This window comes from Lepisma saccharinum, chromosome 21, assembly GCF_977018435.1.
Source record: "Lepisma saccharinum chromosome 21, izLepSacc3.1, whole genome shotgun sequence".
Taxonomy (NCBI): domain Eukaryota; kingdom Metazoa; phylum Arthropoda; class Insecta; order Zygentoma; family Lepismatidae; genus Lepisma; species Lepisma saccharinum.
The window spans coordinates 8,680,806-8,697,393 of NC_139249.1; the positions used below are offsets into that span (position 1 = coordinate 8,680,806).

General features: G+C 44.7%; 1 protein-coding gene across 15 annotated transcripts in view; it reads left to right on the top strand.

The window, feature by feature from the left end:
• The window catches only part of LOC146004042 (nucleolysin TIAR-like), a 1,204,848-nt gene that overhangs the window by 1,095,975 nt on the left and 92,285 nt on the right, over window positions 1-16,588 (top strand). For all 15 annotated transcript variants that reach the window (XM_083142629.1, XM_083142628.1, XM_083142630.1 and 12 more), the window contains one exon: window positions 12,158-12,260. In XM_083142629.1, coding sequence (XP_082998755.1) covers window positions 12,158-12,260 — 103 coding nt within the window. The remainder of the gene's footprint in view (window positions 1-12,157; window positions 12,261-16,588) is intronic.

Consider the following 16,588-nt stretch of genomic DNA (forward strand, 5'->3'; position numbering starts at 1 on the left):
ACAGAGTAATTTTGATTGAACGTAATGTTTAAAAAGTTTGTTATGAATCATTGTTCCCTCAGGATAAGTATGACTGCACCTACTGTATAATGTTTGACCGGAACCACTTTTCTGCCCCCGGGGTAATTATGCCTGAACGTGCTGTTTAAATTTGACAGGATCCACCGTGCCTTCAGGGTAATTATGACTGAACCTACAGTATAAAGTTTGACCGGAACCACTTTTCTGCCCCCGAGGTAATTATGCCTGCACTTACTGTTTAAAGTCTGACAGGAACCACCGTGCCTTCAGGGTAATTATGACTGAACCTACTGTATCAAGTTTGACCGGAACCACTTTTCTGCCCCCGAGGTAATTATGCCTGCCTGAACTTACTGTTTAAAGTTTGACAGGAACAACCGTGCCTTCATGGTAGCTAGGTGGTTTAGAATAATATATCATCATATTGATCAGTTTTAAGTTGTAGCAAATTCAATCATCTCTTCTCTCAGCCTGAAGAGATATTTTCATAGAATAGAGACGAAAACACTCATTGCATAATATCCTAATAAGGTTTGGTACTTTTGAAGAACAATTAAATTAGCAGACATCTTGGTAGTAAGTACCGACCCTTGATCATCCCACACCAATTACAGAGTTGGAAGCAGTATTGACGACTCGGTTCTTTTTCCCTCATCTGCTTTGCTCTGCTCAGGTTAATGACACGCCTGTGTGTGTGTGTGTGTGTGTGTGTGTGGGAGGCGTTACGTATGTCCATCACCGGGAGACAACCAGGGCTTCCTGCACTCTTCACGAGTGACACACCCACCAGTACACGCTCGCACCGAGGATATTAGTCATGGGATCCTCTTTTGCAGACGTAGCGCCCTGGACCCACCCATGGCCTCTCGTCTAACTTGCAAATAGTGGGCGTGTCCGTTTTGTCAACTCAAGGATCCAGATTCTCTCTACTGCCCTGTTTTGCATTCCTTTTTTCATTGTCTGCAACGAGAACGCGAACTACAGTACATATCGCATTGCACTGTTCGTTGACCATATATCATGCTATTTTCGTCCTAACTAAACTACTGTCATTTAATGTATTCAAGAGTTACAAGGCAAAAACTTCAACAAGCTCTACATATTTTAAAGATTATTTATAAAATTACAGCAAAATCACTGACATTAGCAAAAAACCTGACAGAATCTTTTTCGCAGCCCATCTGTTGAGGATCAATACTAGGAAAAACATTATCTGGTTAGGACCACTGCTTACTGAGATATAGGTCATTAACTGGCAAGTCCGCCATCTTCAATCACTCAAATTGCTCAAGGTTGACAGAGTGGCATCAAACGGATCTGACATGTACATAACATAAGCTTTCAGAAACAGTCAAAACATTTCATTCATACCTCAAAACAAGGTTGTATCATTTTTAGACATTTGGCAACCGGACTACAAGCCGGTGTAGTTTTCATGAATATTGGTCCTCTTCCATAAATTGTATTCTTCCAAGGTCTCTCTCTGTATATAAAATTGGATGTATGTGTGTATGTGGGTGTGTATGTTTGTTTGTTTCGGCATAACTCTCGAACGCCTGGATCAATTTCAACCAAACATCGTGCACGTATCACTTGCAATCTGGAAAAAATACTTTGGAGGTAAGACACCCCTGGCACCCCTAGGGGTGGGTGCGAAGGGGTGACATTTAAAAATAATCGAAAACCACCGATATTAAATTCCGCACAAACAGACATCTGTGACTCTATTCAATCCGCACAACGATAGTGTTTCTCGGGTTGTCTAACATTCAGGCTGTGTTGGGAATTGAATCGATAGTTTTCGTGACACTCCCACTGCGGTTCAACTCCAAGTTCATCACCTATCGGCAGGGGGGAGGGGGGTGAGAAATAAAATGCCACAAATGACCTAGATTATTGTCGAATCCATAGTTTTCGGAGTCGCTAAGCTAACATTCACGATCACATTTAAAATTAGTTACATTTTACACTATAGTTAGAATTCATTATTTTCCTGTCTAATACAAGATTGGGATAAATAAATACCCGGGCAACGCCGGATAAGCAGCTAATAAGTGTATACATGTATACTGCCAGCTTTCTTGCGGTACGAGGTATGTGTAAAACACTCCGAAGTGACATGACGTCACGCAAAACACCAGTTTAGTGACTCTTCTTATAATTATTTTTACTACCGCTACTTGAGTTGCATTTGATAACAAGTAAACATTGAATGTACAGTCACCCGCAATAAAAATGTGACACCTATACTGATCGCGGGCCCATCTGGCGGCACACCTTCTTTCCGCTACATAGCTCCATCTGCCCATTAATCGTCTACGAGGATGTATAGCTCGATGAGTGTCAAGAATCTCAGTTGCGAAGTAAAAGCTGTAGGGGTAACATCGCTCTTACATTCCAACGTTGCCAAGCGTACGTCTGTTTTTGTCAGTTTTTTTTTAGCTTCTTTGTACTGTGTTTGGGTGTCTGTGTACTAATTTCTCGTGCTTTGTATACCATTGTGCAACTTGTATTCAGTAACGAATCTGATCAACTCTCTCTTCCATTTTACAGTACGTTTGGCAACATGTGTATCCGTCGCTCATTTGTTTCGCCCCGCCAGGAACTTTCGGTGACACGAAGATGCCCGATGTCAGTCGAAGATATCAGCTGATCTCTGATTCGTTCTTTCCCAACCGCCAGCTGGAAATGCGAGTAGCATAAGAGCAGTTTGATGGAGCGTTTTCTGCTTCGCTCTGCCCATTAGCTTTCTCCCCTTCTCTGCCGTTATGCGCGACCTTGCTCCAGGGATAGAGTATAGTTTCCCAATTGTCCTCACGACGCGGGGCCAGCACCGAAAGGGGAGTGGGGTGGATGGAGTTTCCTCATATGAGGTTTTCTACAAGTCTCCTCGTAGAGAACTCAATTGGAACACAAGCAGTTGATGCGTGGGAGAATGTCCGATGATGTCCCCCTCGATGGGACCTTTTATGTCGCATTTCGTCGTAGCCGGTAATTACGGGGGAGGGTGGTGGGGGGGAGAAGTCGCCGCCCTCGACCCCTCTTCGCAATCTTCCAGTAAAATTGGACACGGAGCAGGAAGATTCGCAGGAGTCGAAATGAGATTCGTTCATCAGCTGCGTAAATGTAAACTGTGTCCGTTTCGCAGCTCCTGGGCGCCCGAGTTATGTGACAAATCCCTCGGTGTCGTAGTTCGTGATGTTGCCTCCGTTGTTAGTGTCCCTCCCTCCCTCTCCCCGCAAGGTGGCCGTCGTAATCCCGCCCTGGCAACGTCAGAGTTGCCGGACCCGAAAGTCGTCCTATTGCGATGCAACCGAAGGACATTCGAAGACGTGGCGCTGACCTCCGTGACGGAATGGTTAGCACTGCTCGCTGAGACGCCATGGGTTTCTGCCTCAGCATGGGTGTTCCTTGTGAGTGTCCCTTCATCACATCATGAACCATCCTCATCGTCGCGATTAGCCAAAGTGTCCGAGAAGCGAATAAAATAAACTAAATCGAAGACATGGAGAGGAGGTGGGTAGTTGAGTCGTCGGGTTGATCGCAGCGCTGAGGATAAATGATCATCTGTTCCGTCACAGACGCATGGCAAAGTTGAAACCACGAACGATTGCTGACACGTGTCGCTTGAGGATTCCACCAATCGAACGCAGGCTTGTACGGTCTCTGATACAGCTACATTGTTGATGTACTCGTTCCCAAGTTCCTTGTCCTGCCTGTCCCTTCAGTCTGAAATATCCCTAAGTCTCCTTGTTTGACAGCCGTCTCAATCTGTCCGTTGACAATTATCGATATCTCAGGAACTACTGTAGTTAGAGAGATGAAATTTGGTGCCTAGAAGTATTGCTTCCCCTCGTCCCTTTGCATGGATTCCGACGGTAAAGCACTTCATTGGTTGAGTCCACACTTTTATACTGTAAGGCGAATACCGTGTAACCTATGTGCATAAAGTGAATGCGAGGAGTTAGACATCAGCTTGCTTACATTTAGTTTCCCAGTTCGTACAGTCAGCTCCTTAAAGATATGCAGCGCGTGTGCCTAATTGCATATAGTGTAAGGATCTAACTTCATCCAGAGTAAAGACGAGAGTACAGTCACGGACAGTTCTAGGTTACAACAATCCCGTTGACTTCTAATGAGAATATTACAACCCAGAAATGTCCGTGACTGTATATTTGAGTATCTTTCGCGTGTTGAGGGAGAATACACTCTATCTCTGAATGGAATAGTGTTATGAGCATCCTCAATGGTACGTCTTTAGGAATCAATTGGACTGGTAATTTTTGTGCGGAACAGGACTGTTGTTTGAGTTTTTGTTTTAAGTCCAATTTATGCACAGAAAAAGCTAATTGGGACTGTACAGTTTAAAGTAGGATTCCAACCACTATGTGTATCGAACCTGAGGCCCCTGATTACAATGCGAGAACGTTATTACTAGGCCAGAGTGGTAGTGCTAATTTCTTTCGGGGGATATTCTCTGAATGTCATAGTTCATGATAATCTTGAGAAAATTAAGATACTTACGGGATTTACCAATTAAGGGCAAACCAACACAAACTTGCTGGGTTTTTTTTTCTGGTGCTTAGTTGTGTGAGCATCCAGGATTTCAACCAACAATGTAACCGGTCCTGGCAACAATGTCGAAAGCGCTAACAACGCCTCCTTTCGGTCATTTCATCCTAGTGACCATTCGCTGGCCGTAATGGTTGCCAATGAAAGTGAGGGGTAATCCCCCTTTGCCCCCGTAATAGAGGGGGACGTACGTCGGCCCCAATTTCACGGGGACTCGAGCTTGCGAAATGGCTCGGTTTACGATATGGAGGGCTAAAGGAGGGGGGGAGGGTCCGGTGGGTATCCAGCGCATCCTTGGTTATCCAAACGTCTGAGGAAATGGACTCTGACTGAGGCTCGCATGATGAACCAAGTCCTGTGATTTTTTTTTCAGTCTTGGTCTCTTCCGTTCTTTTCTTGTGACCTGAAACGCTTCAGCCGCGAATTGCAACAGCCTACGAATGGAGTAGTCATCGCTTGGAACGAAATATTCGGGTACCTACGATCCCCGGATCAGTTACGGAAGAATTGGGGGCTTCCGTATAGAAGGCTGATGTGGGGAACAATGCGCTAACCACGACATGTACTTGGCTGGCATTGCCCTCATATGGATGCCACTGTACAACTGTACAGTGTTTGGTTTCAATAACGCAGATGGTTTACGTTGGGATTTGAACCACCAGAGATCCAATCCCGCTTATTCTCGGTTAGCAGTCGCTAGCTTTAACCGTTACGCCGTTGAATTGTCTCAGTGAGGAAAGGTTGAGTTACGGTTGCACCAGTCCCTACAGGGTGTACCAAAAGTCCCATCACCCTCCACCCTCTGAATTGTAGACATACCTGCAAAATTTTATTTTAACAGCATGGGTATGATGAGAGGATGGTATACCATTAAACCAGACCAATGACCCCCATTCACTCCAGAGGATCTGTGCACACCGCCATTCTCATGGCACAGTATTATTCGCCTCCAGGTGCGATGTGAAATCCTCCGTAACATGGCTGGCGTGAGGGAAGCAAACGCATTGCCAACAGCTTCTTGAAGTTCCTCAGTTGTCTGATAACGATTATAGGCGACTTTCTGTTTGATGTGTCCCCGTAGCACATATTAACAGATTTGGACTTTGGGGTGGCCATTTTAGAGGTGCTGGTAAATTTGGCGATCCTCGTCCAATCCACTTGTCTCTGAACAGATCATTGAGGTATTCTCTTAAAATGACCACCTGAAATCCAGATCTGACATCTAATGTTACGGAGGATTTCCCATCGCTCCTGGAGGCGAATAATACTGTGCCATGAAAATGGCGGTGTGCACACAGATCCTCTGGAGTAAATGGTGGTCATTAGTCTGATTTAATGGTATACCATCCTCTCATCATACGCATGCTGTTAAAATAACATTTTGCAGCTTTGTCTACAATTCAAAGGGGGGTAATGCGACTTTTGGTACACCCTGTACATTGATCTTCGGGCAAGGTTGTAGATTTTAGGTATCATTGACACGTGTCAGCGTTTAAAAAGTCCTTCTGACGTCAAACCCGAACCACCGTGACAGCTTTAGAAGATCCCAGTGCAGATCACTTGTAGCTGCGTTATAAGTTGCTAAAGCTCTCGCCACGAAAACAGTCCAGTCAAGGTCGGAGCTTCCCCTTGCCTTCTCCACACCCCTGGCCCTCCAGGTTTGCCACACTTCTTCTAAGCTGCTCGGTCGACACTTCACGCATTGTACGTATGCGGTTGATTTCGTCTGTTGAAATACTTGCTCATTGGTAACACTGTAGATGGGTGCCGTGACCTTGACTGGACTGTTTTCGTGGCGAGAGCTCTAGTTGGTTTCAAAACACTTGTAATTAATTTGATGAACAGTTGTCTAATCATGTTCAGAAGTGGACACAGTTTAATGTACCCGTACGAATTTGTAGACCAAACTAGGGATGGACTGGTCCAAATCTTTGATGAGTCGGATATCAAATCCATATGGATCCGGAAAATAGGATTTCAGATATTGGATCCCCAATGAATTGGGATAATAAAGATTCGGATATCCGATACGGATTGTAGAGATTCTGATATCAAATTCGGATATTAGATCTGGATAATACAGATTTGGATATTGCATCGGATCTTGATAATAGAGATTATGATATCCGAACCGTATTGATTAGGTTAGTAGAGAATCGGATATTGGATCCCCCAGAGAATTGGGATAAAAGAAGATTCGGATATTGAATCCCGAATGGATTCGGATTATAAAGATTGGAATATCGGATCCATCGGGACTTCTGGTCCAAATGTGCGTGAGAGTGTGGCCACTTTCAGAGACGCAGCTACAGTTATTTTTTTTTACACGCTCTTTCGATTCTTATCCCGGGCTACTTAATTTTTACGCAACACGCTCCAATTTCTTGCCGACATCATAACCTCCCTCCCGTACGCGGCCCGCATTTGTTGATTACCAGGATGTTTTCCCCGTTGCGTGCGTGCGTGTTTGCGTTTTTGATCCACGAGTGCGTGTGGGCGGTTTCTGTGTCCTCGTGTTTCTGCTTCATCAGAATCTGAACCTGGTTGATGTCAATTGATCCCACCGACTGCATTCTGTTTGCATGCGGTGGCCCTTGCGCGCCGGCCGTCAAGCCGCACTGTTGTTTGCCGACGTCTCGTCGTGTAAAAAAAGGCCTCGTGTGATCGATGTCGGAAAATACGTACATGCCGACCGGGTGCAGCCCCGATTTGTATCCTGATCGACGGAATCCACAAGCAATGTGTGTCGCTTGTTGTATATTTGACGTTGAATCTTTGCCTTGTTTTGCGGTTCTCTTATCTTCGCGTGATCTTACGGGGTTCAGAATCAGTTTGCTCGAACATAGCTGTAAATATGATTTCGAAGTTGTGTTGTTTCCTTGTGTATCATCCCCCCCCCCCCATCTCTCTCCGTCTCTATCTATCAGTCTCATCACTAGTTATTGACTTGTGTGGCGGAAAGGTTACTACGATAAGACGTGGATGTGCTTGTAATTGTTCTGACTAATAGACACTGGGTCTACTGTTTATAGTAGGATCCGATCCGCCGGACCCCTTCATTACGAGTCGATAACGTAACCACTACCGCCATCGGGAAGGCTCTATGGGTGCTGGGAGAAGGGATCTGAGATGGACGATATTTTGGAGTTTTGCAGTAGAAAACCTGCCAATGTAGGCAGAAAGCAATTAATAATACCGCTTTAACAAGTGGTCCCGGATTCGAAACCCGGCCAGGTCCTCCGTGTGATCTGTGAGAGTCCATCAATTTCATTACATCATCACTCAACCTCATCCTCGCGATTAGCCAAACGGGCATAAAAGCGAAGTGAAAATAAACCCAACTCCAGTTCTACAGCTGTAAAGTGGTCTACTGTGTAATATAAATTGCAGCGACTACTTTCCCCGATGGCGTAGTGACAATGCCGTCGCCTTGTAATCAAAGGGTCCCGGGTTCGATACTCGGTGGAGGCACATGGCAGAGTGGTTCGGATCCCATTTTAAAATGTTGGTCCAGTCCCGATTAGCCTTCCTGTGCATAAAGCGGACTTAAAAGCAACAAACATATTCAAAGTACCGCGAGCTATTGAAGTAAGTTAGAAATCGAGGAATGTCCTGGTATTGTATAGTGGAACCACGAGCAAAACAACCTGCGCAGACCCGCGAGTCATGTGTACCGTACCCCCGCGAGTAGGGGAGGGGGAGAGTTCACCATGCTTCCTTATGGCCCGAGGTGGAGGGAAGAAGGGAAAGTTGCGCGGGGACTTCTCGTCCCAAGGTTTTTTTCCTTGTGGTCGATCTATACCAGGTGGTTATAATTAAAGTGGCGGTGTTCAGAGTGGTACAGCACGGGCTGTAATGAGAGTAGCAGTCTTAAACTTCGTTGATATGCTAATGAAGCAATGCGCTCGCGAATTATGCAAAAAAAAAAAAAAAAAAAAAAAAAAAAAAAAAAAAAAAAAAAAAAAAAAAAAAAGTTCCAATTCTCGCCACTAGGGTAAAAAATGGCGCTGTAAGCAGTCAAAACGTGGTATAGTTACAGGAAAAACACTATAAATCGCAGAAAACAATACTCTTTGTAATAAAATGTCGCTACAATTTCACTATTCGAATTACATGAACATTACTAAAGGAAAAGGCAACAAGCGTCACCAACGACAACCAGGGAGCTCACACAATGGTTAGGCAATGTCACCGACTTAGACGTCAGAGTTACGGAAAATTCCACGTTTCGACTGCTTACAGCGCCATTTTTTACCCTGGTGGCGAGAATTGGAACTAATTTTTTTTTTCATAATTCGCGAGCGCATTGCTTCATTAGCATATCTACGAAGTTTCAGACTGCTACTCTCATTACAGCCCGTGCTGTACCACTCTGAATACCGTCACTTTAATTATAACCACCTGGTATTTAAAATTCCTTCCAAAAATTGTTTTGGCAGTGTAATCGAGAATCATGAAAATCAAGACTAGTGAGGGCCTCCTCCCCACACAAGTAATTTCTACTTTCGCATATCCTTGCGAAAGATTGAGTAGAAACTTTCCTCTCGCCTCTGCAAGGAAATCTCTGCGCCTGTTCCCAGTTTCATCCAACTCGGGTTGGCTGGCAGCGAACGATCGTTGATGTATCATTGAGACCAGATAGGGAGACGGGTGCGGGAGGTACGAGGAAATAAAACACACGGACGGGGAAGCTTTAGGGTTGAGCACGCGTTGCTTGTCAATAATCCACCCGCCTCGATGGACCTTTCCCGGTCGGGGATGATTTGCTGACCCCGCTCCGAGGCGAGATTGACGCCTGGTAGTTCTTGCCCGGGCCACGGGTATATTGTTATTGCTCCCCATCTCATTCCCAAGTACTACTTTCTCGGTTTATCTTTTCGGCATCGGGATCCCTCTCTCTCTCTCTCACGGTTGTCGCCTCTTCCTCGCTCCCCTCCCCCCGGAACAATGGGGCTCCTGTGTTGACCTGGTAGAGCCCCTGTGTCCGTGGAAGTGTTTTCAATCATGGGAATGGGGGGCGTCGGAACGAGTCACGTAGCGTCACCTCGGGATTGCGAGGAGCGTCTTTTCAGCCCCTCACGTCTTCCCTTCGGAAGTTCCAAGTGTCCGTCCCCAAGTTACGATGTTCTCTCTTCCTCTCTTGTATTCTCTTTCTTTTTCTGTCTCCCCGTTTCTCTCTTTTGTCTGTCCTGCATCTTTTTCTTTCCCCTAACTTTCTATTTTCTCTCTTCCACTTTCTCCTTTTTCTGACTTTAATTTTTCTCTCTCACTTTCTACTTTTTACATCGTTTTCTTTCCCTGACTGATTTTTCTCTTTCCCCTTTATCCTTTTTACATCGTTTTCTTTCCCAGACTTTGATTTTTTCTCTTTTCATTTCTATATCGTTTTCTTTCCCTGACTCTGATTTGTCTCTTTCCCTTTCTTCTTTCTACATAATTTTCTTTCCCGGACTTTGATTTTTCTCTTTCCCTTTCTCCTTTCTACATCGTTTTCTTTCCCTGACTTTGTCTTTTCACTCTTCTCATTCCCTTTCTACAACTCTGTCTTTCCCTTTCTCCTTTCTACATCGTTTTCTTTCCCTGATTTTTTCTTTTCACTCTTCTCATTCCCTTTGTACAACTCTGTCTTTCCCTTTCTCCTTTTCTCTCACTTTCTTTCTCCCCTTTTCTCTCACTTCTCCCAATTTCTCTCTCTCAGTCCCCAAGGTACAATGCTCTTTCTCTATCTCTTTACCTCCCTGTCGCTTCTCTATTTTTCTTAATCTTGTTTCCCTTTTTCTATCTCTTTCCTTTTCTCTCTCTCTCTCTCTCTCAATTCTCTCCCTATTCCATCTTTTAGTCTTTTCATTGTTTTGGGCCTTGATAGACATATATTTTTGTGAGAATGCTGTTGATTCTAGACTCGGTTCGTCGTGCGTGTGGGATGTTTCGTCTCGTTCGACACATCCATGTCGTCCTGAATATCGAAATACGTAATATACGTATACAACAGTCATTCTGAATAATGTTTCTCTGTTTGGCTACGCTACGAACCCTCGCAAACATAATGCCATTCTGAATGTGTGCATCTGCTCCGCACAGCTTCACGGTTGCTAGATAAAGTGGACTCAAAACATCAACTCAAAGAAACATCAGATCCGACTACCGTAAATTTCTCACTCCTTTCTGCGAAATGATCTGTTTGGGATCAACTGTCTCGGAATTAGCTGACACTCGACAAGGAAGCTGAAGTTGTCTTGGAGTGTTCTTTGTATCCAACAAGGAGATTACTCATCCGATGGGCGATGCATCGGGCGTGGGCGGTTCGCAGCCCGATCCGCGAGCGTCGGTGTGTTCGTTCGTAGCGATGGCAGCGACGTCTAAAATTCCTGACAAGGGAACAGAGTTGATGGAAGGAAGGCGTCGCAGTTTCAGCCATCTCCCGAGGACAGCTCGAAGTCGCCTCGCCTCTCCGCCTTCCCCCAGAGGGAGCAATTAGCGAGATGGATCGGGTCGAGTGTGACCCTTTCCCACCTTCGGGTCGCACCTGACCGACCAGCTGAGTGACTTAGCGGATGAGATTGTTGTTTTGATTAATGGCGGGAGCCGCCTTTGTGAAGGGAGTTGGTTCTCCCTGCCTTGTGCTTTTTTTTCTCTCTCTTCTAGTCTCGTCCCCCCGGTAACTGACGGCTGCTTCTCTCGGCAACATAGAGGATTTTTTTTTCAAACCTGCGTGAGAATCCTTATTGGTTCCTTGCAGCGCCTCCCCGATGGCGTAATGGTAATTTCGTCTCCTTGTAATGAAGAGGTCCCGGGTTCAATAACAGGTGGAAGCACATGGCACAGTGGTTCGGATCCAACTTTAAACTGTCCCGATTAGCCTATGTGTACATAAAGTAGACTTACCTAAAAGAATAATTCAATTCGTGTACTTCGCTTTTCTGCCACCTATTTTTAACTATTGTAACCTAAACGTGACCCTACCTAACCTAACCTTACCGAAAATTGTTCGTGGGGCTATGCGTCAATGGTTTGTGGGGCTACGTAGGTATTTTCGGGTGCAGTGGGGTGGAAACACCGCATGCCAGAGTACGGTAGTGAAACTGCTACCGCCATTTTGCGTGTTACCGAAGGCAAAAAAGACAAACTAAGAAAACTTACTCGATATTTCGCAAATAGAGCTTATTTCCGTGAATTAAGCGAAATGCCACCTTCAGCAATGTTTTTCAATGCAGAATACGTAAGTACAAATATTGAAATTAAATGAACTAGCAAATTTCAGCCGTTTTCCGGAGATAAGAAATTTACCTAACTAAATCAATCAGCCAATCAACGAACGCATATCGACTTCACACAACACAAGTTCCATAGAGGATTATGCTGGCCATGGAATTTTGTCAAAGGCGACATTTGGGTGTCTTGAGATAGGATCCCCCCTTACATCCTTGGAATGTTTAGTGAATTGGCAATCTTACGTCACAGGTGGTGAAGTACTATTTGTGTTCAAGCAAGATGTCCATGGTAGTTGTTGCTTATTATGCTACTGTATGGTTCTGATCGGCAAATGTGTTTTTTCTCATTGCAGGAGGCGGAAAGTGCCATAGCGGCGATGAACGGCCAGTGGCTGGGCAGTAGAAGCATTCGCACCAACTGGGCCACTCGCAAACCCCCAGCGCCCAAGAACGAAGGTAGGTGTAAGTGGTTCCACATTTTGAGAAAATACTCTTCTTCCCCTCGCAATGCTTGTATTTTATAAACCCCCTTGAGTGAGTGACAGGTCGCGAATATGGTTGCATCTGTCGTGACTTCGAAATTTCAGTGTCAGTGTATCTATGTTTTCTGTTGGATGTTTGTAAGTTTTTCCACGTGGCGCTGCAGGCAATGTTTATGTAAGTTGATGCCATTTCCCTATCTTGGTGGTATTGTATTTTGTTGTCTTTGGAATCCAATCGCGCCTTGCCAGTAAATTACTGGAAGTACTGTTTCCAAGAGTATGTAGTCACAATGTAATTTTAGTTGTGGTTAGTCTATGTGTTCCATACACTATGAACAACCGAATGAAATCGAATTTTTGTAAACTTTCCACTTTTCTCACCTAATTATGGTTCGTTAACGTTTCTTTTATTTTCTTTGTATTTAATTTTTTTTCCAGTGGATATAATGTCGGTCGGTCAGTATTGTTGCCCATTGGTCAAAATATTCATTTGTTATGTCGAATCGTGCTGTTTTTCCTAGATATACATATATTATTCACGATTGTGAACAGTCGCTTTTCTACCTCTGGGGTTAACCACAACGATGATGAAGCTCACGAAAATGGTGAGGGGACAAATAGGAGTGACCTATCCGTACCTTACCAAAGGTTCTAACCTGGTACCTCTGGCTTTGTAGCACGTTACAAACTGCACACACTATTAAGTATAAATGTTAAGGTAAAAAGGTAAAGTGCTCCCCTGTGCTTAGCACCACGCCATGAAGGCGTATAGAGGGTGTGGGGGTAACGCCCCACATTTTCTTGATCCGCTTGTCGAACTCCGTGGCGGTATGGTTAGCACAGGGGTCCCGGGTTCGAATCCCGTCCTGGGCATGGGTGCTATTTGAGAGTTTACCTTTATCAATTTCATCATCATCACTCATTCTCACCGTCACGATTTGCCAAAAGTAGCAGAAAAGCGATGGTAAATAACAAAAATCGAATCAAGCAAGGGACAGGCTGATTTTCCCAACGTAAAAATTCTTGGAAAATGATGAGTGCCCACATTGAGTCTCGTTTTGTGTTGTCATGATCGACTAAATCTCTTCATGTTGATGGGAATATTACAAATGATCAGGTCATCACGTCTTAGTGTCTCTGTTAGAGTACTGTATGGGATCACTTTCGCTCGCTCTTACTCGGTCGAGTCTGCCACCCTCGGACTCGATCGCATGCAATGGAAGATCATTTTAATGTGACAATAATCATAGACACATATATGTAAAATGTCCTTGGTAGTTTCAGCCCACAATCATATACAGTAAAACCTGCATATCCCGGAACCTCTATAAGAAGGAAAACTGTAAATACGGGAAAAAAAAGTCCCCAGAACGGACAGATTTTATATCTGAAAATGACCTGCTTAAGGCGGAAACCTCCTTAACGCGAAAACGGAACACCATTTAAAGACCAAGGAGATGTTTTTATTCTCAGTAAGACGGAAATTTCTTCCTTTATTTTTTTCGCTCGCAAGAAAACAATGCAATACTGTAAGTGGAACACGCCTCTGTTGCCACTCGCTTATCGGTAACATTGTCGATGTGAAAGAATGCGCTACAATACTCATAGCTGTTACGATTCCGTTTCTTTCTTTCATCTCTTACACTCTTTCTCCACCTTTCTTTGTCTACTTCTCCTCTGTTCTTTCGTCATCTTTCTATTTTTCTTGTTATCTCTCTGTTTCTTTCTTTTTTTCTTCACTTTTATCTCAATCTTTCTTCACCTCTCTTATTCCATCTTTCAATCTTTCTCTTTCCCTCTATGCACATCGCGCTACGACGCCAGGGGTCCCGGGTTCGAAAAGATACACAAGTACGTACTGTACGTTCTTACAATACTGTAAAAATTGTACCAACATTTTGTGTAGTTACATAATTGTAATCTCTGCTATGCTTATTGCGACTTTATCGCATTTTTATTCATGTACTTACATTCATTAGTACTCTACATTATAAGTAATGCGAAATGTAAATCTGTCTTTCCATTATTTCCTGCAGCGCTCTATACTGTATTTAAAGTCAACCCTGTATAAGAAGGAAATCTGTTAAGACGGAAAATTTTGCTCGGAACCATCATGTTCCGGGATAGACAGGTTTTACTGTATTTCATTTTCATATATCCCTGTGTATTGGTAAGGTAGACTAAATTACATTTTAACATGGAGATGATGACTATGTTCAAAGTTTCAATTTCACTGCGTCTATCACTAAACGATCCATATTTGAGGTCCCACCACCACAGGCAAATTACGGTTAAACTTGTACACTACTGTTCGAGCGAAGAAGCTCTCAATTCCGTACCCCATCTAGCGTCGTCCGTGCGAATTATTTGGCACTGGAGCGAAATCCTCTCCCTACAGCACTGTAGTCTGTCGTTTATCACTCCTTTCAACACCCATTTGATATCCGGACTAGCCGACGTGACGTAATTGTTACAAAGGCTTCAGGTTTCATTGCAGACGGTCCACGACTTCTGAGATGTAGCAATAATGTACGTCATGTTCTCCTACTTGTCGGTTCCGTATTGGACAGAACTGCCACCACAACGTTGGTTTTTCCTTTCCTTTCCCCAAGAGTGTGACTGTGATATTCTCCCATTTCTTTTAGCGGAAAGTTATCGATGTCGTGGGCTCCTTCAAGTTCTCGCGACTCCCCTTCCGAAGGAACAGCTGAAGAGTCCGAATTGAACTCCTGAATAGAGACGTTAAAAATGTATGCGTTGTCATTCCTGAAGGAAAAGAGACGGGAGGTAATAAGGGGGGAGCCTGAAGGGTCAAGACGAACCATTGAGATCTGCGGAGGGACTCCCCATCTGGTGCTGGCTCAGCTGTATCGGAGCCGGACCGCGGTGGGAACAAATTGCATTGGCCCCCAACTCGCCACTTTGAACGCCGTGTTGACTGGACAGGATGTTAAGAGAGAGGGAGTCAGCGCGGTTTGCTGGGATTGAAATACGCCGTGATCCTCGGTGGTGAGGAAGTTATTTCGGAGGCCCGAGGTCCATAGCGGGCTCCGTCAGCCTTTCTCCGGAACGGCTAGGTTCTGCTGAGAATTGATATTTCCCTTTTGCTCCAGCACCTGTGCTCGAGCTTCTCCGGACATCTCTATTGGAGAAAAAGAAGAGATTCCCTGTTTCACAGCTGGAGGATGTAACCAGCGGAGGGAATGAAGTTTTCTCTCTCTCTCCTTTAGATCATTAACACGGAGATGAAATGTGAAGACGGTCGTTCCGATGGCTGTCGCGAGATCGTCAACCGCCCGGAGGACACCTGCTCCTCTCTGCTTTTATTGTGGTCCAGATCAAGTATTTCGGATGTTTCGGAAGCTGTAGCGAAACGCGTGCCGTGAGGAAACAACTAAATAAAGAGGCAAGTATTGGATCATGTTTGTCCCTTGCACCTGTACCGACGAAATCAAGTAGTTGATCAATGAGAATAAAGATGGCACCACACCTGCTTTTGGATGACACAGCTTGTGGTGAGAGTAGGGTACATTCTTATTTTGTACATTGCGACTTGATTGGCGACGAATCCTGATGGCTAGATTTATTTGTACATGCAGCACGAACGATGGGACTGAATTCTTTATGGATTTTTTAACCCACCTTCTTACAGAGATTTGTGGATCCCGATCACTGAAACATGATTTCCGCTGGGGATCCCACGACGGGTTCCGGGTTCGAATCTCGGCATGGGTGTTCTTTGTGACTTTACCATCATAAGTTTCATCATACCAGGTCACGTTTTGTCCGAGGAAATCAAACGCCAGCGGCTCACCATTTGCGCATCATTGCTGTCACGCCGCGAGAAAGCCCCATTCCTGGACCAGATAATGACATGTGACGAGAAATGGGTGTTATACAGTAACCGCAAAAGAAAACATCATTGGTTGTCCCCTGGTTCTGTTGCCTTGACCCCCAAAGAAAACGTTCATCAACAGAAGGTACTGCTCTGTGTATGGTGGACCAGCGCTGGTGTTGTGCTCTTTGAATTGCTAGAGCATGGCAAAACCATCACATCCGTGGTGTACTCGTCCCAGTTGCAAAGGGTTGCAGCTGCACTGCGTCCGAAGCAGCCAGCACTAGTCAACAGGAAAGGAGTGATCCTTCTTCAAGACAACGCTGGACCTCATAAGGAGAAAGCGACCAAGGAGGTAATCAACACACTTGGTTGGGAAATTTTACCTCATCCTCCTTACTCCCCAGACATTGCCCCATCCGACTTACACTTGTTTTTGGCCATGGATAACCATTTGCGTGAGCAAC